Source organism: Mauremys mutica, chromosome 11, assembly GCF_020497125.1.
Source record: "Mauremys mutica isolate MM-2020 ecotype Southern chromosome 11, ASM2049712v1, whole genome shotgun sequence".
In the NCBI taxonomy this organism is placed as follows: Eukaryota; Metazoa; Chordata; order Testudines; family Geoemydidae; genus Mauremys; species Mauremys mutica.
Window position 1 is genome coordinate 32,777,445 of NC_059082.1, and position 25,580 is coordinate 32,803,024.

General features: G+C 42.6%; 1 protein-coding gene and 1 long non-coding RNA gene across 3 annotated transcripts; one reads left to right on the plus strand and one right to left on the minus strand.

The window, feature by feature from the left end:
• Positions 1-5,395: 5,395 nt before the first annotated feature.
• Positions 5,396-8,164, minus strand: LOC123343683. The gene is made up of 3 exons (XR_006572320.1): positions 7,846-8,164; positions 6,459-6,543; positions 5,396-5,800 (listed from the first exon to the last, which is right to left on the minus strand). It is a non-coding gene; the product is annotated as an uncharacterized LOC123343683 (long non-coding RNA).
• Positions 8,165-11,778: 3,614 nt separating this feature from the next.
• On the plus strand, positions 11,779-25,188 carry LOC123344631 (C2 calcium-dependent domain-containing protein 4C-like). Of its 2 annotated transcripts, XM_044981055.1 has the most exons (4): positions 11,779-11,863; positions 12,690-14,009; positions 23,295-23,391; positions 25,127-25,188. In XM_044981055.1, exons 2-3 carry the CDS (start codon positions 12,767-12,769, stop codon positions 23,297-23,299), a joined length of 1,248 nt encoding a protein of 415 aa, XP_044836990.1. In that variant the 5' UTR covers positions 11,779-11,863; positions 12,690-12,766; the 3' UTR covers positions 23,300-23,391; positions 25,127-25,188. The 2 variants fall into 2 exon arrangements, with proteins under 2 accessions (XP_044836990.1, XP_044836989.1); XM_044981054.1 differs by lacking the exons at positions 23,295-23,391; positions 25,127-25,188 and having other exon boundaries at positions 12,690-14,050.
• The last annotated feature ends 392 nt before the right edge of the window (positions 25,189-25,580 follow it).

The window sequence follows — 25,580 nt, forward strand, 5'->3', positions numbered from 1 at the left end:
TAGGGACACAAAGAAGCTGGACCTCTTCGGGACAAAGATATACTCCACGGGAGGGCTCCAGCTTTGGATTGCAAACCAGCAGGCAATCCACCTTTGACACATTGGGCCTCCTCCTAAACACTGAAGTCAATGCTCACCCCTACTCAAAGAATAGAGGTCATAGGGTGGTGCTAGACTCGAGACAGGCCAGAGCGCTTATGCCTAAATCCTGCTTCCAGGCCATTCACAATGTCATACAGAACCTCAGACAATTACCTATAACCACGGTAAGAAGTTGCTTGAAACTCATAGGACACATGGCATCTTGCATGTATGTCGTGCAACACATAAGGCCTCTCCAGGTGTATCGAATGAGCAGGCACAGCCTAGAGAAGGTACTTACCCTTCCAATGCGGGTTCTCCAGTCTCTTCTGTGGTGGCTCAACCTGCCTTTTCCAAACCCCACCCCTCGCTATGTCTGACCACTGATGCTTTGGAGAGCACAGAACTCATGGCCTCTGGAGGAACTGCTGCTTCCCATCAATGTCAGGTCACTCAGAGCTTTCTGTCTGGCATGTCAGATCTTTCAGCCTCTCCTGGAGGGCAAATGCATATCAGTCCTGACAGATAATACAACAGCGATGTTTTTTATCAACAGACAGGGGGGAGCATGTCATTCCTCCCCTGTGTCAGGAAGCCCTCAAGCTCTGGGAGTTCTGCATAGGACGCTTTCAAGAGTATCAAGTGTGCTATCTCCCCGGGTCTCAGAACAAGCTGGCAGACCACCTCAGCAGGTCTTTTCACAATCACAAGTGGTCTATTTGCCAGGATGTAATAAGCAATATCTTCCCACAGTGGGCAACAGGAAGTGCCTGCAATTCTGCTTCTTCTTGAACCACAGCCTGGGCTCATTGGCAGACGTGTTTCTTCTTCCATGGAAGGACTACCTCTTCTATGCATTTCCTCCTATTCCACTAGTTCACAAGGTCCTCCTCAAGATCTGGAGTGTCATAGCCTCGGTGATCGTGGTGGCACCAGCCTGGCCATGTCAGCATTGGTACACCATGCTACTGCAGCTTTCAGTGGATACTCCAATTGCTCTGCCGCTAGTTCTAGACCTCATCACTCAACATCACGATTGTCTCCAGCATCCAAATCTCACCTCCTCATGGCTTGGAAGTTGCATGCTTAAACCTACTAGAGCTCACATGCTCAGACCCTGTTGGGAAGGTCCTTTTGGGTAGCAGAAAACCACCAAACAGAGCTACTTACCTGGCCAAGTGGAAAAGATTCGTGATTTGGTGCTCGCAGAGGTGTATCCCTCCAACACAATTGTTGGTTCCCTTTATCTTGGACTACCAGCTGTTGAAACAGCAGGGCTTGTCTCACTCCTCAATACAGGTTCACCTGGCCACCATCTCGGCTTTTCACACAGGAGAACATGGTCGCTCCATCTTCACTAACCAGATGGTGTGATGGTTCCTCAAAGGGTTGGATAGGCTGTATCCTCAAATCTGATGGCCCAAGCCAGCTTGGGACCTTAACCTGGTACTCTTGAGGCTGATGGAGCCCCCGTTCGAGCCCCTAGCAACATGCTCACTACTCTATCTCTCTTATAAAGTGGCTTTCTTGGTCATAATGATGTCAGCCAGGAAGGTGTCTGAGCTCAAGGCATTCATATCTGACCCTCTCTATACCACTTTTTATAAGGACAAGGTGCAACTCAAACTTCACCTGGCATTCCTCTTGAAGATGGCCTCAAATTTTCACACCAACCAAGACATATTCCTTCCAGTCTTTTTCCCGAAGCCTCACGCCAATAGCCACGAGCATAGGCTCCACTCCCTGGACGTGCGGCATGCACTGGCCTTTTATATTGAATGAATTAAGCCATTCCGCAGATCAAATCAGCTGTTTGTTGTGGTGGGGGACAGGATGAAGGGCCTCTCAGTGTCCACACAAAGGATATCATCGTGGATCACATCCTGTATCTGGGCATGTTACAACCTGACAAAGGTTCCTGCCCCTGCTCTGACGGCATACTCGACCAGAACTCTGGCATCCTTGGTGGCCTTCCTGGCCCAGGTCCCAATCCAGGAAATATCTAAGGGGGCAACATGGTCCTCGGTCACACCTTCACTTCCTATTACATTCCTATGCCAGGGATGATGCAGCGTTCAGCAGAGTGGTGCTTCAGTCAGCAATTCCATGAACTCCGATCCCACCTCCTATGTAAGGTTTGGGAATCACCTAATTGGAATCAATATGAGCAAGCACTCAAAGAAGAAAAACCGATTACCTACCTTCTCATAACTGTTGTTTTTCGAGATGTATTGCTCATATCCATTCCAAACCCACCTGCCTTCCCCTCTGTTGGAGTAATCCAGCAAGAAGGAACTGGAGAGGCGCCCCATCGGCAGGGCCCTATATGCGGCACCATGAAGGTGTAACTCCAGGGGGCTCCACAGCCGACCCAACAGGTGCTGCTAGGGGGGAAACCTTCCATCAACTGTGCACGCGGCGCACGCACACACACCTAATTGGAATGGACATGAGCAACACATCGCGAAGAAGAACAGTTACAAGAAGGTAGGTAACCATTTTTGCTGCTCTGGAAGAAAAGCTGCAAGAAAGCAGCAGAGGAGCATGTCCCAGTTACATGTGGCCACAGACACCTTCCTACCCTCCCATGTGTGTGGCTCACATCCACTATTAGAGAAATGTAGTCTGTTCTGGATTTAAAGTTAAAGTAAAGTTTTATTAAATCACTTTTGTTACCTCCCAAGTTTCCCAAAATTTTATCAATGCTTCTGAAGTTTCACATACTCTTATCAATTTTTTTTGAGGGGGGCAGTAGTGATGCTCTCAAAAGAAGTAAGGAAATTTTATCAAGCTACACTTGGAAACAATATGCTACATAACTTTATGGTAACAGTAAGATACATCTGCATGGCCTGTGTGTTAGGGTAAATTAGACTCAGCTTTTGCACAGCCCATTGGTAGGTATCAGATTCAGTAATACTTGAAGATTAATTAAAATTTGTTCTTTTTCATCTGAGTATTATCCTCCATTCTCCTCTCTGTCCACATCTGTCAATTTATTTGATTTTTTTTTAAAACATGCGGAGTTATTGAGTGTGGGGGAAGGTCAGGTTGTATAAGACGCACAGCAGCATGAGTCTGGGAAAGTATGAATGTAAATGCAATGCTTATCTGCTACTCCCACATATGGTTGATATTATTAATGGCTTATACTTTCAGCAGTACTCCTAACTGCAAAGCTTCCTTTCCTATACCCATGATTAGCTATGTGGTGCAAATCTTGCCTTAGTTCCTTGTGTCCTTATTTGGACACAAGCACAGAACCACTGTCATATTTAAAAAGATTATTCAGATAGTGACTTCATATGCTGAAGACATTATTTTGTGCTGTTATCTGAGAACAGTACAAAATATTTTTCCCATTGTGTCCTAAATAAATTTTTCATCAAGTGTTGCAACAGAAAGTAGAAAGTATTACTCCTTAAAAAAGCATGATGATTGTGATTAAATAATCTACTTAGTTAATTAAACAATCTTTTAAAAATTCAGATTAGTTAAGTTAATTGATGTAAAGAAAGAGATAAAAAGGCAGTGAGTGAGCTATATATGATCAAGAAACAAACATTACTACAACAAAATTGTTTCTACAATATATTTAATATGTTACTGAATCATAATAAAGGCCATACTTAATTCACAATATTGCGGAAATTGTGACTTCCACCACAATTTTGACAGTCACAACCCCGACCGCTGCTCTCAGCCCTGGGCGGCCACTCTCAGCCTCAGCTGGCCAACAGTGGGAATCCCCTTTCTCAGCCCCGGGCTGCCGACAGCAGAAAAATCACAGAAAAGTAATTAACCTTATTACCTCAAATAATAAGGTCTATTATTACTTTTCCACAATTTTCCATGGCTTGTCCGCAATTCAGTTGCAATTTTTTGACAATTATCCCGCGATTTAAGTAAGGCCTTAATCAGAATCATGTTTTTATATATATAGAAGCTATGATGCAGCTCTTATAGGCACAGTATTAGAGTTGTGCAAAGGGCAGATGTTATACTGGCAGCAGTTTCCAGAGTTACTGTTCCTGTGTTGTAAAGTCAAAGAATGGTTAGATTAATATGAAGGGATGCATTGAAGAGCAACTTCTCATGTCTCACTTCACTTGGAGTTACTACATGTATATCCTCCCTTAAGTACAAAAAGTGCACGGTCTTGACCATCCACAGTGCTTTTGAGATAGCTAGCTCCACTAGGAGGCTGTGACTATCAGAAATGTTTCAACTTGGGACTCTAGCTGCCACATGTAATTTATGGCACTGGATAAAGGGAAAAGCACCTTACCTTTTTCTCTCAACCTCATATATCCTTCACAGGACAAGTCAACATCTGCCCTTTTATTTTCACTGGTTAATTTACAAATACTTAAGAAAGATGGTTGTCATCTGCATCTTGACCTATATATGTTCCTTTTACAGCCACTGTACTGAGCATATATTGACTCCTGCTATGTGACAGGAATAAATGAAGTCTGTTTTCTAAACCACTTCTTCTGAACCAGACCTTTTCTTATATGTTTGTGTAGCTTCTAAAAGTGTACCAGGTCAAAATATATAAATAGCCCCCGTGGCATGTGACCTGTTAGAGATGAGTAAGAGGTGACCGTCCCACTTCCAGATTTTTTTTGCAAGACACTATTATTGTAGGGAAACTAGAGGGTAAAGTACTGCTACATGTGACATATCCACAGGTACTGAGATCAATAGTGTACTCCAGCGTGAACATCACTGGGACTAAAACCAGTTATGCCAAGTCATTCCAAAATTTTAAGAGTACTGTGATCCATGGAGGAACAGCACTTGGAAAGCCACACATTCTCTTTACAAGAAGCCAGCTCTCAGAAAAGACAAGTGAGTATTAGCAATATGTTGTGTTGCAGCACAAAGGTGAATACCAGGGGCCAAGATCTGGCCCTGTAGCCTTAATTATTATAACGTCATCTGATACTATTGTGATGAGGAATTTACACCACAGGTTTATCAGTAGAACGTTGACATAAAAATGTCCAAATTATTTATTAGGGTATGAGGAATGCTTCAGAGGAGGGTTGTTTGGTTTGTTTTAGTTCGTTGGTTAACAGCTTTATTTAAAATCTCAAAAGACAAGTAAGGTTAAGATTAGGGGTTTCAGAGTGGCAGCCCTGTTAGTCTGTATCAGCAAAAAGAATGAGGAGTACTTGTGGCACCTTAGAGACTAACAAATTTATTTGGGCATAAGCTTTTGTGGGCGAAAACCCACTTCATTGGATGCATGCAGTGGAAAATACAGTAGGAAGATACATATACACAGAGAACATGAAAAAATGGGAGTTGCCATACCAACTATAATGAGACTAATCAATTAAGGTCGGCTGTTATCAGCAGGAGAAAAAAAAAGTTTGTAGTGATAATCAGGATGGCCATTTCCAACAGTTGACAAGAAGGTGTGAGTAGCAGTATTGCTGTGTGACTCCATAGTACAGCACCACTGGAAGATGATGCAATTGTTAGCTGGTGAACAATGCCTGTGCTGTTGTTGATTTCTAATGATTGAAATAGTCTTCTGCTCCAATAATTGGGAACAATATGGTAGGGAGAGATGGGGCATTAAGGAAGGATGATTATTGTTTTAAGTTGAAGTCACAATGATTTCCTTCTTTACTCCTTCTGATTTCCTTCTTTACTCCTAGAATCTTGGACAAGACTGACTTGGAAGGTTGAGTCACTGTTCTAGAAACTGGCCAAAGAAAAACAAATGACAGTGTCAGAGCTGTAGAGCCACTTGGCATTGCTGCAGCAGAGAGAGAGATATGCAGCTTAAACTAGATGGCACAGAAAACAGATCAGGGAAAAAGAATGTCAGTGTGATGGGTTCGGTCACAGAGACCCCGTTGGGACTGTCACCTGACATGCTGGAATTACCTCTGATCCCGTTTTTCCTGCCAGCTTGGGACTCCAGAACCCTGCCTTGTTGAGCCAGACATGCTAGCCTGCTGCAACACAGACCCATGTCTGGTCCACGCCCCCAAAGCTGCAGACTTTAACCAAAAACTGCTCAGCAGGTCACCTTTCTCCAGCACCCAGTTCCCAATGGGATCCAAACCCCAAATAAATCCGTTTTACTCTGTATAAAGCTTATACAGGGTAAACTCATAAATTGTTCACCCTCTATAACACTGATAGAGAGATATGCACAGCTGTTTGCTCCCCCAGGTATTAATCACTTACTCCGGATTCATTAATAAACAAAAGTGATTTTATTAAGACTAAAAAGTAGGATTAAGTGGTTTCAAGTAATAACAGACAGAACAAAGTAAGTCACCAAACAAAATAAAGCAAAAACACACAAGTCTAAGCCTAATACATTAAGAACCTTATTACAGGTAAAATCTCACCCTCAGAGATGTTCAAATAAGCTTATTTCACAGACTAGACTCCTTCCTCAGCTGGGCCCAGTCCTTTCCCCTGGGGGAAGCAGTCCTGGTAGTAAGAAAAAAAACCTCATCCCATTAAAATTAACTAATCAAACCATATTTCAATTATTTCAACTATAAACATCTCCTATTTCTAGAATCTTTCAGCTCACTGTTATGCCAACCTACAATTTATTATAAGCCTTTAAGATCCCTGTGACGGTCCACGCCCCTAGGGTCAGGGCAGCGTGGACTATTGGTCACAATCTGTAAACCACCCCTTCAGTGCAGGGCAGCGTGGTCTAGCGGATGGAGTCTATAGCGCCACCCTTCGGTGCAGGGCAGCGTGGCCTAGCGACCAGAGTCCATAGCGCCGCCCTTCGGTGCAGGGCAGCGTGGCCTAGCGACCAGAGTCCATAGCGCCGCCCTTCGGTGCAGGGCAGCGTGGCCTAGCGACCAGAGTCCATAGCGCCACCCTTCGGTGCAGGGCAGCGTGGCCTAGCGACCGGAGTCTCTAAAGCAGCCCTTTGGTGAAGGGCAGCAAGGCCTAGTGGCCAGAGTCTATAGCGTTGGGGCGCTCCTTATGGGGTGTGGCAGCCCCAGTAGGGGGGCCTGGGCCCACCCAAGTCCACTGGGCCCCGACCCAGGGCCCTAACAGTGGCATAGCAGCTTGCCACTGACTCAGCGGGGGAGTCCTACCGAAACACGCTGAGTTTTTCCGGGCGGGAGGTACTACTCTGTCACCCTCCCTGGGTCACTTCCTACCAGAGTCTGTGTTGGGGTTTCCCATGAGACGTCGGGTCCTCTGTGTTCAGCAGGACTGGTTGTCTCCAGGGTTTTCTCCAGTCGCTGGGGTGCAGGCAAGCCGGGGACGGCTTCGGTTCCCGGTGCAGTCAGAGGCTGTGGCTGGCCCCACAGGAGCTTCCCAGGCAGGTCCTTCCCCTGTGGCCTCTCGCCCAGAATGAGCTGTTCTCCCTCCCTTTATACTACTAGAGCACTTGGAGCATGCTCAGTCTTGCCAGGGGGGCAGGACTTCCGCTGTCAATACCTGGGGCTTAACCCTGTCTGGGCTAATGTGGAGTAGGCGGACCCCGTCACAATCCCGTATCACAGTTCTTTAACAAGTTATTTTGTACCAGTATTTCTGTTTCCAATGCTGCATATTTTTATAAACAATTTAATACAGTGAAATGTGTTGTACATTTTTTTTTACCTTGGACAGTAATACAGGCCTTTGCACAATGGTGCTTGCCTATAGGCACTCCTGACTGATGTGCCCATATATTGGGGCAGCAAAGGGACAAACTGAATACTGAAATGCTTGTTTCCAACATTGCAAGGCCACTGTACACAGACGACTCATTCTTACCTTTAAATCTGTGTTTTTACTTCCCAGGATTTTGGCAATAATTCTGGGCATGATATTATTTCCAAGATTTTGGAGAGGGCTCTTCTGCAGCTCCATCTGTGATTGTCAAGAGAAAAGAAGTAATCAGAAGAGACCATTTTGCCAGCTGCTCTGCAGCAGTGCGGTTAGAGTCAAGTAGGAATTTTACTACTCACTGGTGTTCTTAACTGGACATAGGCTCAAACCAGAGCTCCAGGCCTTACCACCAACAGCTATTGGGCAATTCATACCTAGAATTCAACTTTGTGGCTGAAGCCCTTCTCTCTTAGAATCCAGGGGATATTCTGATGAGCTGATTTCCTATGAACACTCTCCTTTGTGAAGCATCACTGCATGCTGGACCCAAGCTGGCTTCTGATCAGAGTGTGTTAATACAGAATACTGGATTCATCACTTGAAAGTCATCAGGGAACATTTGTACAGTTGCACTGCTGAGAATGTCACCCATACTGTGTTGGTAACTAACACAGAGTATTGAAAGTGAACAGAAAGAGAAAATAGGAGGGGACATCAGAGAGCCTTTTAAGGGCATTCACATGGATAGGATCATTACAATTTTGTCCAGTGGAGAATGTGAAATGGGTAAATAGAGATCTAAGCAGCAAAACACTTGGAGCATGGAGGCTTAAATCCTTTGAGAAGGATTAATAGGAATATTATATCTTGTGGTTTTTCTTGTTAAACATGACTGCTAAGCAGAGCAAACCCAGAGCTGATGAAAGGCCGTTTGATTTAGCTACTGAAAGATCATCAAATACTTTCAATTATGCCACTTCAGTAGAACAGACAATTCTAAACTCTCTTTGAAAAAGGTGTTTCAAAAACATGATCCTGAAGATATAGCACAATCCGAACCACGGTGACATGCTCCAGGTGTTTGGGGTATGAATTAACATAATAGAGTCAACTGGAAATTAGTCAATATTTGAGAACAAAGTGATTTTGATAGTTCAGGGATAACCATAGCCTGTAAAAACAGATAGAAAATCCTCAGAAGCCGGTGAAGAATTAATAATGACTGTTGTGGGTCCTGAAGGAGAAAGTCACAGAGAAAGTCTAAGAAGATAGAATCAGAGACAACTATGTTGAGCATTGTGTCCATAATTAATGCATCAGTCATCAGAGAATTAGAATGTGAGAATTAATTTTAAGCAGACAGTAAAATGTACAGTCATCTACATCTGTTAGCCCAAGTCCAGACTCTACCTCTCATGACAAAATTTTCACTTGTAATCACTTGGATGATGGACCAGTCATCTATGGACATGAACACCATTGTGACCAGTATGCCCTAGATCAGGCTTTGTAGGTGATTCAAAAATGAGAGGGACAGATAGGGCTGTGTTTTGCGGCCAAGCATTAATTGAATAAGGAGAGCTACTGAATGGGCACATTCAGGGCTGGTTCAGGAGTCTGGGTTTCCTTTAGCTTCTGGCAATACTTTCTTTCTTGAAGGATCACTGATTTGTCATTGGCTAAAATTTACTATAGAGACAGTTAAAGGCCTTTAAGTAAAAGAATAAAGATAAAAGCAGGATATGGCACTATTACAGCCTTCACTCTTGACTAACAAAGTAAATGAATTATCAGCTGAACTTCAGTCCTTCTAAGTAGCCCAACAAAAGATGGAAAGATTCCATATGTCCCACACATCACACAACCTAAAGTGAAAAGGTGAATGATTTCTATCTGCACAAAAGATCCTCCTTACTCAAGGCATTGATCAACTAGACAGTATCACTATGGGGCAAGAAAGTGGTTCGCCTTAAAAAAAAAATAGCCACGACATTTTGGCAACTTTGCTGTAACTTACTCTGAACCACACTCTTCCATGAAAGGTCCCTCTATTTTCCAAGGCTGACTAGAGTATGGGCAGTTGCCATACGGGGTACCATACTTGCTTATGGGTCATGCCAAATGCCAATTCCAGATGGTCCAACAGCTCCACCACCTTATCTATGTGCTTCATAGGACAGTGCCCCTTTCTGATAGAGAAAGGCAGATTATTCAGGAGTGGCTAAAAACTCCCCAGATAAATCCTAAGAAGCAGGCATTATTTCAGAGAGCTAAGGCACCCTAGTGTTTTCTGAGATTATCTCTTGGCAATGAATACCTGGCATGGCCCTGGATACACATTACATAACTAAGCAGTTATTAAGATTGATTCTCTTGTCACTTATGTTGGTGTAGAACTGCAGTAACTCCATTACAATCAGTGACTTCAGTATGTAAAATCAGTAAGAGGGAAGAATCATGATCAGGTCAGGGAGTTTTACAGCAAGCATCCCAGCACCTTATGGTTCAGACCTTCTAGTATTCATCATCAAGTTTGATACTGACCATAGAATCATAGAAGATTAGGGTTGGAAGAGGCCTCAGGAGGTCATCTAGTCCAACCCCCTGCTCAAAGCAGGACCAACCTTAACTGATTGGGAATCTTGGATCAGAAGAGACTAAGCCCACTGGGTAACTTTCACTGAACTCCCCGTATCCATGGCAAATCCTATTTTGTGGGTTTCTGAAGGCTCCAGCAGAACCTGAATTGTGCAGCATGTTCATGGTTTCCAACAGCACTAACATTTCAATAGCCTTATGTACCACAAGCTAATGTCAGACACCTTTCTCACTGCCTGGGGAATCCTCATTCAGATGCTGACACCTATCACTTGTTGGTTCAGGCAGAAGTACGGCCAATTATATCACAAGTACTTTTGGGAAGTATACCATTGCCTAATTCAGGGGGATATCAGTTTTTCATAAGGCATACTATATTTTAGAGTGATTGCCTTGTTGACACTGGGGCGCATTAGCTCTCTGGAATAATGCCTGTTGCTTAGGATTTATCTGGGGAGTTTTTAGCCACTCCTGAATAATCTGCCTTTATCAGGGGCACTGTGCTATGAAGCATATAGATAAGGTGGTGGAGCAGTTGGACCAGCTGGAATCAGCATTTGGCATGACCCATAAGCAAATATGGTACCCCATATGGCAACTGCGCCATACTCTAATCAGCCTTGGAAATTAGAGAGACCTTTCATAGAAGAGTGTGGTTCAGAGTAAGCTGGAGCAAAGTTGCCAAAATGTTCCACTGCAAATATCCCTTGCACTGCAATCCCAACACTCCTTTTGGCAATTGCTGCCTGTGCCTATGCTGACCAGCAGTTACTTAGATAGAAAATATTAGAATGGTATTAAGTGGGTTTTCCTTTAAGTGGTTTTGAATTCAAATGAACAGCTGGATACACAAATATGACCAGCCATCTCTCCTTACACAATTTGGAAACTACTGGGCTAAATTCTGGATCTCTGGGGTGGTTATTAGTGTCATTTCTGTTTATAGGTAGTTTTTTTGCACTGGCAACTGCAATGAAATTCTGTGCTCTATTGCAATTTAGCCTTCCCTCTGATACTAGTTCCATCAGTACCAGTCATCTTGCCATTTCTCTCCCCTTACTTTCCCTAGGCACTTAGATCATCTAATTACCATTCTTTGCAGGAAGCATCATCGTTACTACATCCACTCCTTTTTACCATATTTCCTTTTATATTTGCTGTAGACATAGTCATACTGTCTTTTTTAAAAATGCAAGCAAATAAAAACAAACCTAAAGAAGTTACACAGGAGGGAGTGTACACAGACTCTGAAGGAGGCTCTTATATTGTGTAGCTGCAGCAGTAGATAAACTGACCTGCATGTAAACTCACTGGAAGCCTGTCTGAGGGTGGGGCTTGCAGGTTGTTGCTGTGGCAGATACGTCATCCTGAGAGCGGCAACTGAGGATGTGTGCTGCCTGAAAGAGAGCAGGTCTCCACTGGTGATGGTCTACTGTCTGATTTGCTGACCACTTCTGTCAGCTTTTATAAAGCAGAACTAGTTGTCTAGCTGAACTGCAGCAGAACTACAATTTGAACATCCACTGCAGTGCCTCAGCTAAGTGGCATTAGCAGGGACTGTCTCACTGCATTGCAAGAATTAGAGGTAGGTACTCCTTAAATTGTACAACATGCACCCTTTCTAACAGCACTTCAAAAATATCAACTAGTATGCTTTAATATTCAAGTTACGTGTATTGGAAGTCAAGTGGGGTGTTTACTTGTTCTTATAAATTAAAAAGCCAAAAGCTTTTAAGTGTTGGTATTTGTTAAACACCATTTTTTAGCAGCCAAGTGATTGGTGCCCATTTTGGAAAAAGAAAAGTCCTTCAAACAAGTTAGTGATTCAGGAAAACTGACCTAAACTCTTAAGAGCAGGGGTAGGCAACCTATGGCACGGGTGCCGAAGGCGGCACGTGAGCTGATTTTCAGTGGCACTCACACTGCCCGGGTCCTGGCCACCAGTCCAGGGCGCTCTGCATTTTAATTTAATTTTAAATGAAGCATTCTGAAACCTTATTTACTTTACATACAACAATAGTTTAGTTATATAGTATAGACATGGAAAAAGACCTTCTAAAAAGGTTAAAATGTATTATTGGCACGTGAAACCTTAAATTAGAGTGAATAAATGAAGACTCGGCACACCACTTCTGAAAGGTTGCCGACCCCTGTCCTGGAGGCACCTGTCATGTCTCACCACTACAGAGGAAGGCTGCCTCATTAATTCTTTACATTTGTGATTTTGCTTCAGCTCATTTAAAATCATGCTCAGGCTTTCTTTTTTTTTAAATCTCCTTCCCTAACTATGAAGTCTGTAGCTGGTTCCTCCTGATGCAGTGTTTAATTCTGCCTCCCTCTGGACCATTAGTGGCTGCTGGATTTTATGAAAAGCAGCAAGTGATCCTCATCTTACTTTTCCTGTGTTGCAGGTTCCAGTGACCAGCCTTTCCCCTGGGACAGCTCTCTCCTCCTGTACGATAGCTGTGTGTTTCACAAACTGTTACTGATGTGGTGCCTGGAGAAATTCAGCAAGGCTTCAGAGCCAATCGTGTTGGGAAAAGAAGGAGTTTGCTTCTGGAATAGAGCCCGGAAGGCAACGGTTGCTTCTCCCAACATCTTAACCCCAGACAGGATTCCAGAATTCTGCATCCCACCCAGATTGATTAGCTCCCACTCTGCAAGGGATCCCAGCACCCTCATCCAGTCCTATGCGGAAACCAACCTGTACCCTCATTGTGAACCTGTTCAAAACCCCAGAACACAGCTGCCACCTATCCTCTCAACTGAAATTGCTAATAACTTCATTTCAGTGGAAGAAAGCACCAACTCAGACCCACAGTCACAGGCAGCACTTTCCCTGCTTCATTTCCCCAAGGTGCAGACCTCCTATGGATTCTGTACTTTGCTGGAGAATCCCCATACCCGAAGAAAAGAGAGTATTTTCCACAGTGACCCATGCAGCTGTTCTATGTCCTGTCTACTGTTGCTTCCAAGTTCCAGAATCTGCTACAAAGGAGTAGATTCCAGCATCATCAGCTCTACCGCCACCAGACTCCCTTCTAGGCATCCACATCTGCCAAGACAAGACACTTATCACTATGATACTGCTTCCTCCACTGACTCTTCCCCTTTCACCTCCTCACTTCTCAAAAGATTCCTTCCCAGATCCTACTCTTTATTTACAATCCAGAGCCCAGAGGGACTGCTCTGCAGGGCTTTAAAGGCAGAAAACAAATCCAGCATGCTAAGGGAGAACTCCTTATCCACAGATGAAGACAGCTCCACAGACAACAGCCTCAATCCCAATAGGCGGTCTTTGGCAAGTTTATGTGAGTGCTCAAGCACACAAAGCTCTTCTGGGTCACAGTCACCCATCTTTCCCCAGGATTTTACTAATGGCAGAGAGAGACTTAGAAATGTGCGTACACTATTTCTTGATAGAAGAGGAATCTTGAGACTGTCCTCTGACTACTGTCCTGAAAGCAGAAGGCTTAGACTCCGTCTGATAAGTGCTGAAGGCTTATATGATATATTTATGGAACCTAAAAGGATTAACTGTTGCATCACATTCTCTCTTGTGCCAGGGAAAGTTCAGAAACAAAGAAGCACTGTTATAAAGAGAAGCAGAAATCCCATCTTTAATGAGGACTTCATCTTTGATGGTATTTCTAAGGATGATCTTCACAGACGATCAATCAAGATAAAAGCTGTGAATAAAGCATCTACTATGAAGAGAGATTATATTTTAGGTAAAATTAAACTTTGCTTATTGAATATGGTGCCTATCTGAGGGGCACAGGAAAGCAATATAGGGCTAATCTATTTTGAGCTAGGTAAATTTACTTTTGAATAAAGTATTTTATGTGGCTATGTTACTTTCCCTTCCTATGTTATCTCTTTCTATTTTACAATTAATTGATGTTATTGTTAAACCATAATCCGCAAGCAAAGTTTTATTTTCAAGTACATCATGTATAAGTGGCTGATATTAAGCAAGGGTTGGTTTTTTTCCCCACATATCAGTATTTAAGTTCTACTATAGAGGGGACTTAAAGAAGCTCTTTACCTTAATTTAGAAGCAATTGCAGGATCCTTTGAAATCCCCGCTGTGGTGCATTAAGTTTACAGGCCTAACAGAAAACTGGAGTTTTTGTTATCATGCCAGACCACTGTCTTGTTACCGTTGCTGCTGATATGGAAGTTAATTGCATGTGTTTGCCAACCCTGCATTTCAACAGAGGAAAGAAACTTCCTATTTAAAAAGCAATACATTCGTTCACAGTTAGGCAAGAGGTACTAAGTGTTGGACATGACTTTAGATACAGTTTGGGAGTTTGCAGCAACAGACATTTATATGTGTGAATTAGAGGCAATTTATCATACACATGTCAATGACAACTTGATCCATATTCATCTGCCCAAGAGATGTCATATGTCTGAAAGATGCTAACTTGGCTCAGGAAAATTCTTTAAGTACCACGTTATAGAATGAGCATGTTGTTAATCTATAACATTACTTACAACAATGCTTCACTGCTGCTGCATGAGTATATATATATATATATATATATATACACACATCAATTAATACTTGCAGTTACCACAACAGGGTCCTAGCTATTAATAATTTAAATACACTGAGGAGAAATTTCATATGATGTACTCATTTGATACTAAAAGGGATGGCACTTTATTTAACTCAAGGGGAATATTTTACAGGTTTATCTTTTTGCTACCATTTAACCAAGAAAAACTATTTTAATACAGTATGTTCAGTGTGGTTGCATGTGTGCCTCATTTTCATGCAGAAATATTTAATTTTTCTTTACCTAGATTTATTTGTAACTGATGGGGAATTTTGACAGTGTAAGGACTGCATGACTAACCAACATTATAAGCAAAATGTTTACAGAAGGTCTGTAGTATGTTGTTAATTGTAAATTAAGACAGAACATTTGTGGCACAACTTAATTGCTGTTAACTAGGAAATTGCACCATTGGTGAACTGGTGTATTGACAGTTTTTTAATAACTCCAAAAATCCCACTTTCTTACTTTAAAGTTCATGCTCAAGTGTTTAATGCCACCCTGGTTGTACTTAATATTTATTTGAATACGATAATACCAAGCCTTCAGGGCTTCCAGAAAAGGTAATTCCTTCTACCAGTAGTTTGGGAATGGGCTATAGGGATCTAGGATGATAGGTTTTATCTATCAGAATGGGAAAGTGGTCCATTAACTTCATTAGCATGCTTCCAGCAGCATTCTAAGCCTCTTGTTGGAGAAGGCACATAAAACCCTAACACCTGGACACTTGTTCTCTAGTGTGTCTGGGGGGGAAAGGCTTTCAATGACAACCTGGTGGTACTTAGTTCCTGCCCTGAAGAATTATTTGATTACCCCACCTGATGTTTAAGCTTTGTAAATGGCTCCATCCTGGCTCATATGAGCCTGAGCCTGATCCACCCTGTGTGGCAGTACACAAAAGTGTGTTTGCATCGGTGGTCTTGACAGCCAGAGCAGAAACCACAAAGGCTCTTGCCATTGCATGTATGAGAACCACCTCAGTAATTAATACCAGGTGGGTTCCCTCAAGATTGATTCTAACCATACAGGGGTTAAAAATGAAAGAAACCACCTTTACACAGAGTCTGGCCAAGATATAAGATAGGTAAAAATGAGGGTAATTTACTTCAGACATGTTGCCCTTACCATTAGATAGATAGTGAATAGGTTAGGGCTATAACACAATTAGCCATTCCAATAATTAACTAATTACAGTAAATCCTTCTGGCCCATACCAGATTTAATCCAAGTATCTCTTCATTTTCCCATCAGAACCACACCCTTTGGTTACAAGTTCTTCCCCAAACTAGGATCCCAAAGACTTTAAGTGTCGTCTGCGGTGCTTGACTCCGATTTGACCTTCAGATTCTCCCCACAATTTGTCATCTCTCCTTTTGAACTAGCAACTGCTACGGTGCCTAGGCTGAGTTTTCTGGCAGGATCTTCTGTACTTATCCCATCTCATTTTTCACTTAACAGGCTGCTTATATACCTTTAACCAGGTACTTGCCTTTCCTTCCCTTTGGCAGGGTTGGTATGCACACCCTCCTTCTCTCTCTCCTCAGGGCCATACAGCTGCCTCTCTCACTCTGCCTCTTTTTTTGCTCACCCAAAATAGCTCTGCACTAATTCATTCCCAAAGCAATCTAACTGGCCAGGAAGAACAGAGGAAGTTGTCTATCATGTCATCCTCTGATCAGTTCCAAAACTGCAGCTACTCAGCCCCCTGCTGGAAACGTAATAATGGTCCTTTCAGTGGTGTACAGGAGTATGCAGTACAAGTGATTTTTCTTAGGAGTTGTTATGAGTTATCTTTTTGTCCTCCTGTTTCCTTTTCTAGCTGCAATTAACTAAGAGATTTCCATTCTATAGTTAAAAGGAAAAATGCTGCTCTTGTATGTAATTGATAGTTTTATTCTTATTTTCTTCTGTTCTCCACTGTGATAGACTACCACAGGGAGAGAGAAACATCAAATCCATGCTCTATCAAGGAGATCTCAGAGCAGACTTAGTTTTGTTCTAGAATTTCTTCATTCCCTCCCATTCAGCTTTGGAGATACACAAACTTACAATAAAAAGCAGTGGTTCTCAGCATTATCACAACTTCCTACTCACTGCTTTCACTACCATGCATTTCAAACATTCCAACTAGGCAGAACATTAGTATCTTATCTTCAAACCCTAGAAACATATGTGGATAAACAATGTGTGCTGTTGAGTTATGAAGATAACATAGTTACGTTCTGCCTAGATGGAATGTTCAAAGTATATGGTAGTAAGAGATATGAGTGGGCGAAGTTAGACACTGTGCCAATGAGGCTGGAGAAAGTGGCTAGTCCAGAGCATGAGACAAAGGAATACTTTCCTTCAGCCCAGATTCACCATCTTTGTTCGTCAGCACTTTTGGCTATATTATGACACAAACTGGTTACTGAACACAGCTTAAGGGGATGCATTATGTTGCCTTGTTTCTTTGACATAGTAACTGCATGCCACAAAATATTAGTTATCAGAAAGCAAGCTGCTAACACTTTTGCAAATAAGCCACTGCACCCACAAAGAACAGATGTTTGCTGAGATTCATCTGAAAGTCAGTCCCTAAATGCATATTATATATGTGAAAACATATAGATGAACATGGTGAGAAAAAATCTGCACAAAAGTAAAGGCAGATATTTATCTTCGTTTCACTAATTCTAGGTCCCCAGGAATATCACATATTTTGACTCAAATGTTATTTCATCTTCCACTCTCAAATTGTTCTGTTTTGCTTTTGGCTTTATTTTATGAATCATTTGATTCCAATCAAGGAAAGTTCATATTTCCATTATATTACATCCTACAGTTTCAAGGGGGAGGAAAAGCTCAGTGGTTTGAGCATTGGCCTGCTAAACCCAGGGTTGTGAGTTCAATCCTTGAGGGGGCCACTTAGGGATCTGGGGCAAAAATTGGTCCTGCTAGTGAAGACAGGGGGCTGGAACTCAATGACCTTTCAAGGTCCCTTCCAGTTCTAGGAGATTGGTATATCTCCTATTTTTTTAAAAAAGAAAAAGATACATATTAAGTCAAAGGCCTGGGTGGCAAAAAGAGTAAACAGTGTTGTGAGTTTGTTTGGACCCTGACACATCCCAAAACACCACATACAAAAAATTATTCAGTGGTGATCTGTGCATTTAGTAATTTTAATATGTAGCCCACCTGAGAGCAAAAGCAATCATCAGTGTACCCCACAACTTGATCTGAGTTTACAAACCAAAAGAAGCTTTGATATCTTCTGTAACCAAAGCTATTCAATGTCTTGAAAATATCTATTGAAAAAGATGTACAGTGAAAGAAACAAGACACCTGTACATTCCTTCACTGTTGCCTGCACTTTATTACAGGAATTTAATAGGCTTTTTGTGTAAAAAAAAAAAAAACAAACAAGCAAAGCTAAGGTATGTATTTAAAGATCTCACCATCTTCCTTTTGATCACACTTTAAGTCAATACCTGGAGTAAACCTGCAGCTGCACTGGGTAATGTGAGTTTACCATCCAGGTCTTACATGGAAAATCCCTCACCCAGTTGTCGAACAGAAGTCCCAGTAGTTTGAAGGTATAATCCATAATAGCCCAGGACATTCCTTCCTGAGCTCGATTAAAACGTTCTCACAGTAACAGCTACTGCTTTTATTTATTTTTCCAACTCAGAATCAGTCAAGATTGTTTCCATTCATGTGATAATAGGTCTCCAAGTTGCCCTTCAATGTTTATCCTATTTCAAAGTTTATCATATTTCAGTTTCCACAAGGGAAAAATAATGTTATCACTGAATCTGTTGTAGCTCTGACGCTGATCCCGGGTATAGGTCTTACCAGGATTCTCGAGGATGGGGAGGGTAACCTGTTGTGTGAACATAAGCAATAGTTATCCCGCAAGTAAGGTATTAGAACATTAGAGCTAGGCATCATCTTACACCACCTTTGCTTTTGCTGAATACTTCAGTGCTGACCTGAAACATCTGCATTCAAATCATTTGCTTTTATATCTACTGAGAACAGTTTCTAGGACTGAGCACTTCAAGTGAAAAATCCATGTATGACAACTTTCACTCTCCAGGCCTGATCCTTCCCTCATATCTCTGTTACTTAGCCTTCTTCTACTTGCCTTTGGAATTCAGTTACCTGTAGAACACCACTCCAGGTTTCATCCAGAGATGATCAGAACCCCCTAAAAGCAAGTGTTTGTCAGAAATATTAACATAGCTTTAGTGTAATCTAGTCAAGGCTTTATGGCTCAAATTGTTTCATTTTACATGAACAATAATTTTGACACTCAGATTATACCCAACCCCACCAAAAAATTCCAATGAGTTTAACTTCAGTTCTACAGTACAACTTTGCTGATTTATAAAGTGTCCAATGAGTTTAATAGGTCTTGGGCTAACCAAATCTTTTTTTTTCTGGGATGGAAAGGCATCCTTCACTGAAACACCACAATTATAAGTAATAATAAATAATAAATAATTGATTTTTGCCCTGAGATGCAAAAATCAATTCTCATTTTACCCCATATGTCAAAGAGGTGAACTTTTTCCTCTCAGATCTACATGGCAGTTGGGGACCCTGTATTCTTCCAAGGCCATCACCTCTTTTATGCCAGAGTTGAAATAGTCATCTCATCCCCTGGACTTTTGGACCTACATTTTCAAATGTGTTAAATGACCTTTAAAGGGGTCTGGTTTTCAGAAAGTGCTAAGCACTGACCCTCTGAAAGTCTGGCTGCTTTTACAGGTTTCATGTTGTAAAGCTGGAAAGAGATGCACCTTTGACTATTTTAGGCTTGCAGGTGGTGAGGCAGAGCCATGAAACCCAGGACTGCTTAAACAATTTGGATCCCAGCCCTGCAGAACTGCTCAGTGTGGCTCAAAAGCTCACCTATCTCACCAACAGAAGTTGGTCTAATAAAAGATATTACCTCTCTAATGTCCTGTGACTGACATGGCTATACTACACTGCTTACAAAAAATTGGGGGACAGATGCAAATCCTCTATTCTTTGGAGCATGTTACTGCAGCAGAGGACAGGAACACTAGATAAGTAGAAATAATTGCACTTTTGTCCCTACCTACAGAGCTCCCATGGGAAGTTGCCAGATACCACATGCAATGCACTGACAATACAACTTCTAGGGCTTACCTGTATTATTTCCCCTCTACAGCTTGTGGAGTTCCACATTTCTCTGCAGATATGTTGTTAACACAACTTGTCACCTTCTGATATAGAGGCTGTTTTGATGACAACACCTTGCCCTGGTCTGTTGTTGCAATGTGACCAAACCATGGGCTTGTTCAATGTGACTGGAATAGGAATGCTGCTTCTTTGACCAGAAATCTTTATTATGAACATTCCATGCGGAAAGGAACAGCCATATGTTATGGACTGAACCGTTACAAGACCTAAACCTTACATGAAGAAGTTGATGCTTACACTTTTGCTCTGCACACTTATTGAAAATATTTATCTTGTTCTCGCTGCATTTTATTGTCACAATGCTTAAAGCTAACTATAGGTACATCTGACTTCTCTGCTGGGAAATCCCCATTTAACTAGCGGTATCACCTTCCCTGTTGCCTTTAGGATAAGAGCATAAGGAGTCATTGGTTCTTTTTAGCTGGTAGATCCTCACCTACAATTACTTGAAGGCATTAAATTACTATAGCAATAGGGGATCAAATACTATCCTACCACTCTCTCCACATACAGGTTCTCATTAACTATTGTGGCCTTCAGAGCAATTTCCCTCTCTCTTCTTGAGGATGCCTACAGGTGGCAGGAGAAGGAGAACTACAGCTGTAAAGCTTATAGATTCCACAGCCTGCCCAGGTAACTTCAGTAGTAAGGGGCAGCTGCCTGGTCTAGACTCAGTGACTTGCAAAGGGTGTTTGTGTACTGACCTATACTCATTGAGTCTGTTCTGCAACTCAGTGCAGTTTGGGTCAATATAAGACTGGTTTATGTATTTAGGTTTCTGCCATAGGCCTGCCTTTCTCTCAAAACCATCAACCTACCATACGGTCAAACTGTGTAGCCTGGAAAGGCAGAAAAGTTTGTGGGTAGGGTCTCCATGTGTAGCCCAGTCTCTGACATTAAGTAAGGAAACACTATTTAATGATACTGCATGAAAGTAATGACAGAGAAAAGCCAAGTACCGGGTATCTGTTAAAAAAAATGATTGCTCAGTAGAAGGTTGAATTAGGCAGTCGAGAAACTAGGAATGAAGAACCTCTGGTTCCCAGGGCGGGTGCAAAGATGTTTTTGTGCCCTAGGTGAAACTTCCACCTTGCCCCCCTACCCCGAGCCCTGTGGCAGCTCTCCCCACCCCCTCTCCTCCCTAAGGCGCCCTCCCCCCGCAGCATCTCCCCCCAGCCCGGGGAGCTGTGCGGCAGCTCCCCATCCCAGATCACCTCTGCTATGCCTCCTCCATGAGCACACCGTCACCACTCCACTTCTCCCACCTCCCAGGCTTGCAGCACCAATCAGCTGTTAGGCGCCGCAAGCTTGGGAGGGAGAGAAGCAGAGCGTGGCGGCGTGCTCAGGGCAGGAGGCGGCACAGAGGTCAGCTGGGGCAGGGAGCAGTTCCCCTGCGTGCCGTGCCCCTCCTTACTTGCTGCAAGCAGCCTTCCCTGCACCCCCCTGCCCCAGGTCCCTCCGCCTAAATGCCGACGACGACCAGAGCGGCTAAAGATCCGGCCACCACGGTCACCGCCAAAGGACCTGAAATGCCGTCATCAAAATGCTAGCGCCCTAGGCGACCGCCTAGGTCGCCTAATGGGTTGCACTGGCCCTGCTGGGTCCTGTACAGTCAGTTCTTTATTTCTGAAAGCACTGAAGCATATGTACCAAAAGCAAACAGTGCTGCTGTTGCTATGACAAGAAAGTACTCTCTTAAATATTAAAGAGAAACCACACATGAATAAAGAGCTCACATGGTCCATTGCAGGAGTCCATACAAGTATCTTTAATAATCTAGGCCATTTAAAATATAGGGTTTTGGATAGCTTTCTTTAGGTTCACTGATAATCCAAGTCCCTCATTCTGTTCTGCCTTCCACTAGCTCAGGGGTCGGCAACCGGTGGCTCGCGGCTCGCCAGGGTAAGCACCCTGGCGGGCCGGCCCAGTTTGTTTAAGCGGCGCGAGCCGAGGGATGTTCTGGCCGCGGCTTCCTGCCTCCCGCATTGGCCTGGGACCGCGAACCGCGGCCAGTGGGAGCCGCGATCGGCCGAACTTGCCGACGCGGCAGATAAACAAACCGGGCCGGCCCGCCAGGGTGCTTACCCTGGCGAGCCGCGAGCCACCGGTTGCCGACCCCTGCACTAGCTTATACCCCTGCACCTGAGCAATATCCCTATGCTATGATGAGGCCTATTCATGTAAGTGAGACTGTGCAGTAGTGCAAGGGTTCATCCAGTGGATTCCAATACAGTATCAAGGCCCAAGTGTTGGTTAATATTTATTACCTAAAGTATTAGAGTGTGGATTTATAACACTACACTTGGAAGGACTGATGTAAAAACTGATGTTAAACAGTACCTTGGAAGGACTGTTTCATATAACAGAGGGGAAATTAAGACTCCAAGTCTTTGGACTTCGTTTTTGCAGTCTACCCCAAACAAGGATTGTCTGGTGATGTTTGAGAACTTTTCAGCACTGAGTTGGTGCACTGACTTTGCTGTTTTTAATTGTATCCCCTGCTTTATATAAAGCTTAACAGACATGTTTTTCAGTTGAAATCCCCTTCTCTATCTAAATTTTAATGATGCTACAGGACACTTTCCGTATAAGAAAGTTATCACCTCACTACTACTTTCATTACCCCTAAATAATTTGTTACCTAAACAGGTGGGCCCGGATGACTCAGCATATTGGTAGTGGGACAGACAAAGGTATGTTACTGGTTTAAATCAAACCTAGGTTAGTAATGGTTAAGTTAGTTAATGCTTGTGTACATGCTATTGTTGTTATGCTTAGCACAAATGTCAAGGTCTGTTTATGTCATATAGAACTGAATTGCTCTTACTTTAGAAGAGGCTCCTATGGCATAAGGTTGAGGCTCAAGACAGTGTAGGAAATGCATAGTGCTGTTGCCCATGGTACCCTTGCCTGTAGTCAAATAGCATAAGTCTTCAAGGCTGTCAATCCTACATCTACAACCAGTAATAAATGTAAGATTATGTCAAGGCTGGATATTCTAGTGTTTTGGAGCTGCACCTGTTTATCTCCTTGTGTCCTATTTTCCATACAGATTGGCAAATACTCTTATCTAGTATTCTACCCTTCAGATTTAAGAATTTGTCCCAGTCAGGATTTTGGTTATGACAATATAGTAGGATTCTTTTGAGCTGGCTGTATGGGGGATAGCACTAAGTCCTTATTTGTGTTTTTAATGTATCTTGTAACTCTAATCCTCTTCTCTTTCAAACTGCCCAGACTGATGATCGGAGCTGGATTTAAATTAAACAACAGACAGCACATCAAGCAACGAGAACACCACATTACCCCTTGAAGTGAGAAGAGGTTTAAGAAGGTATTTAGGATTAATGGCATTAAAACCAACCCATTTCCTTACAGCCATTTATTCCTTTGGTCTTGGTGTATGGCTGTTTGGCAAGCTCAGCTATGCTGGCATACTTCTTCTGAAACTGGTTACAAGCAGCAGGTTGGCCTTGCTTCCAGCAACTGAGGGAATTTAGGAAGAAGTTGTTCTTTCTCCACTAAATTTGCTAGTTCAAATGCATTCTTCAGTACCTTGTCTCTAGGGGAAAAAACCCTAAAAAAAACTAGAGACACTCCCACTCTTTAGACTAAAAAAGCCTCAGATGAAATTGAGTCATTGTCTCTGTAAATAAGTCAATGGAACCACAGGTTTCAGAGTAGCAGTCATGTTAGTCTCTATCAGCAAAAAGAACAGGAATACCTGTGGCACCTTAGAGACTAACAAATTTATTGATTGGCCTCTTACAGTTGGCATGGCTATGTAACAAGGTCCTCTGCCCGCCCCCCTTCCTGAGGCCCGCTGACTGCCCCAGTAAAGCTCAGAGAGACTTCTAGTTCTGCAGCACCCCTGGCTTTATTTACACATGTTCTCCCACCACCAGTGGTGTACTATATACAGAGCTTGCAGGCCTTACAATCACCTCTCCTACACAGAGTCTGCCCTCAGCCTAGACACTGACCTTCCCCTGGCCATTCCCCTGTCTTCTGGCTGCCAGCCAGCCTCTATAGCCCTTGAACCCTCAGGCCCACAGGTGCAGTCAGTTCTAAAGGCCAGGCACCAGACTTCTCCCCAGCCCCAATCTATTTCCCCTGATTGGGGCTGGCTGAGCAGGGGCTAATTAGGTGCTTTGCACCAGCACCCTGCTACAGGTTACTTCCACCTTTTCATGTTCTCTGTATGTATAAATATCTTCTTGCTGTATGTTCCAGTCTATGCATCCGATGAAGTGGGCTGTAGCCCACAAAAGCTTATGCTCAAATAAATTTGTTAGTCTCTAAGGTGCCAATGGAACTGCAGCCACTTCCATGGTTGGAGAATTTGGCCCAGGAACTGCATCTGAGCACCAAATTCTGCTCAATTTACACTTACTTGAGTCCATAATAAACTTCTTGAGGCAATGGAGTTACTCAGGTTTTATATCCATTAGACTTGCATGTTCACATCTTAATACAAAAGACTTTTTACACACATATACTTGCAGCATCTTCCCTTTGAATTACTTTACATTACAGAAAAAAAGAAAAGAAAAATAGTCTGGGGGTCCCAAATGGAAAACCCTAATTAAATCTGAAATTTGTCACATGCCACCTCCAGAAATGGTGTAACACATTTTTATGAAGGGGAAATGGGAGGGAGGTTAATCCAAGAGTGATGGGGGGAAATAGGAGGAAATGTGGCATTAGGCAGTGTAACTTTGAGAATTATGGGTGATTTTGTAAATCATGTCCAATTGCCTTCTCGAATTTCTTGAAAAAGTCAAAGTAGTGACTCTCCTTTTAACATGTGTATAACTATTCATTGATTTCACCATATATTGATTTCATTATGGCAAATTTACTTTAAATATGTTCTCTGCTTCTTGTTGTCTATATGTATCATTTATGATCAACTTACAAAATGTAATTTCTTTTAAAATAGCTTATTTCAGCATGTTTTACAGCTATAAACATGTACAAAGGGTGTTTTCACTTTAGCTAGATATAATTTTTCAAGGCAAATAATGTACTAATGAAATTATTTTTAGTAGCATTTTTTGTTACAACAGCTGAGAGGCTACAAAATGGCTGACAATGCTGCTAAGAATGTGACTTTCCTCACTAAAATACCCCACCTGAGTAGTGACTAGCCTGCCAGAGCTATCAAAAGTTGAGTTTGAAAAAGGTACCTCTAATATATAGCTACATCACTGGCAATGTAGGTTCTTAAATGTGTATTCTGATACAACAAATTACAACTGATTTCCTATGAAGTTTTACAGTAAAAGGACTGAGTCTGTAAGAGCATATATACTTCTTGTGTACTCCCCTCAGTCAACTGCTTTTACTCACAGAGTCAAAATTATGCTGGAAGGAAAATATTGAACAGATGGGCATGTTTACTAGTGATCTGAATTGTGTGCAGAAGCACCACTTGCCACATTTCTAGGAATTGGAGTAGCCAGAGAAAGATAAAAGCTTATTACAATGAATAACTGCATCAGTCAGCACAGTCATAACCAA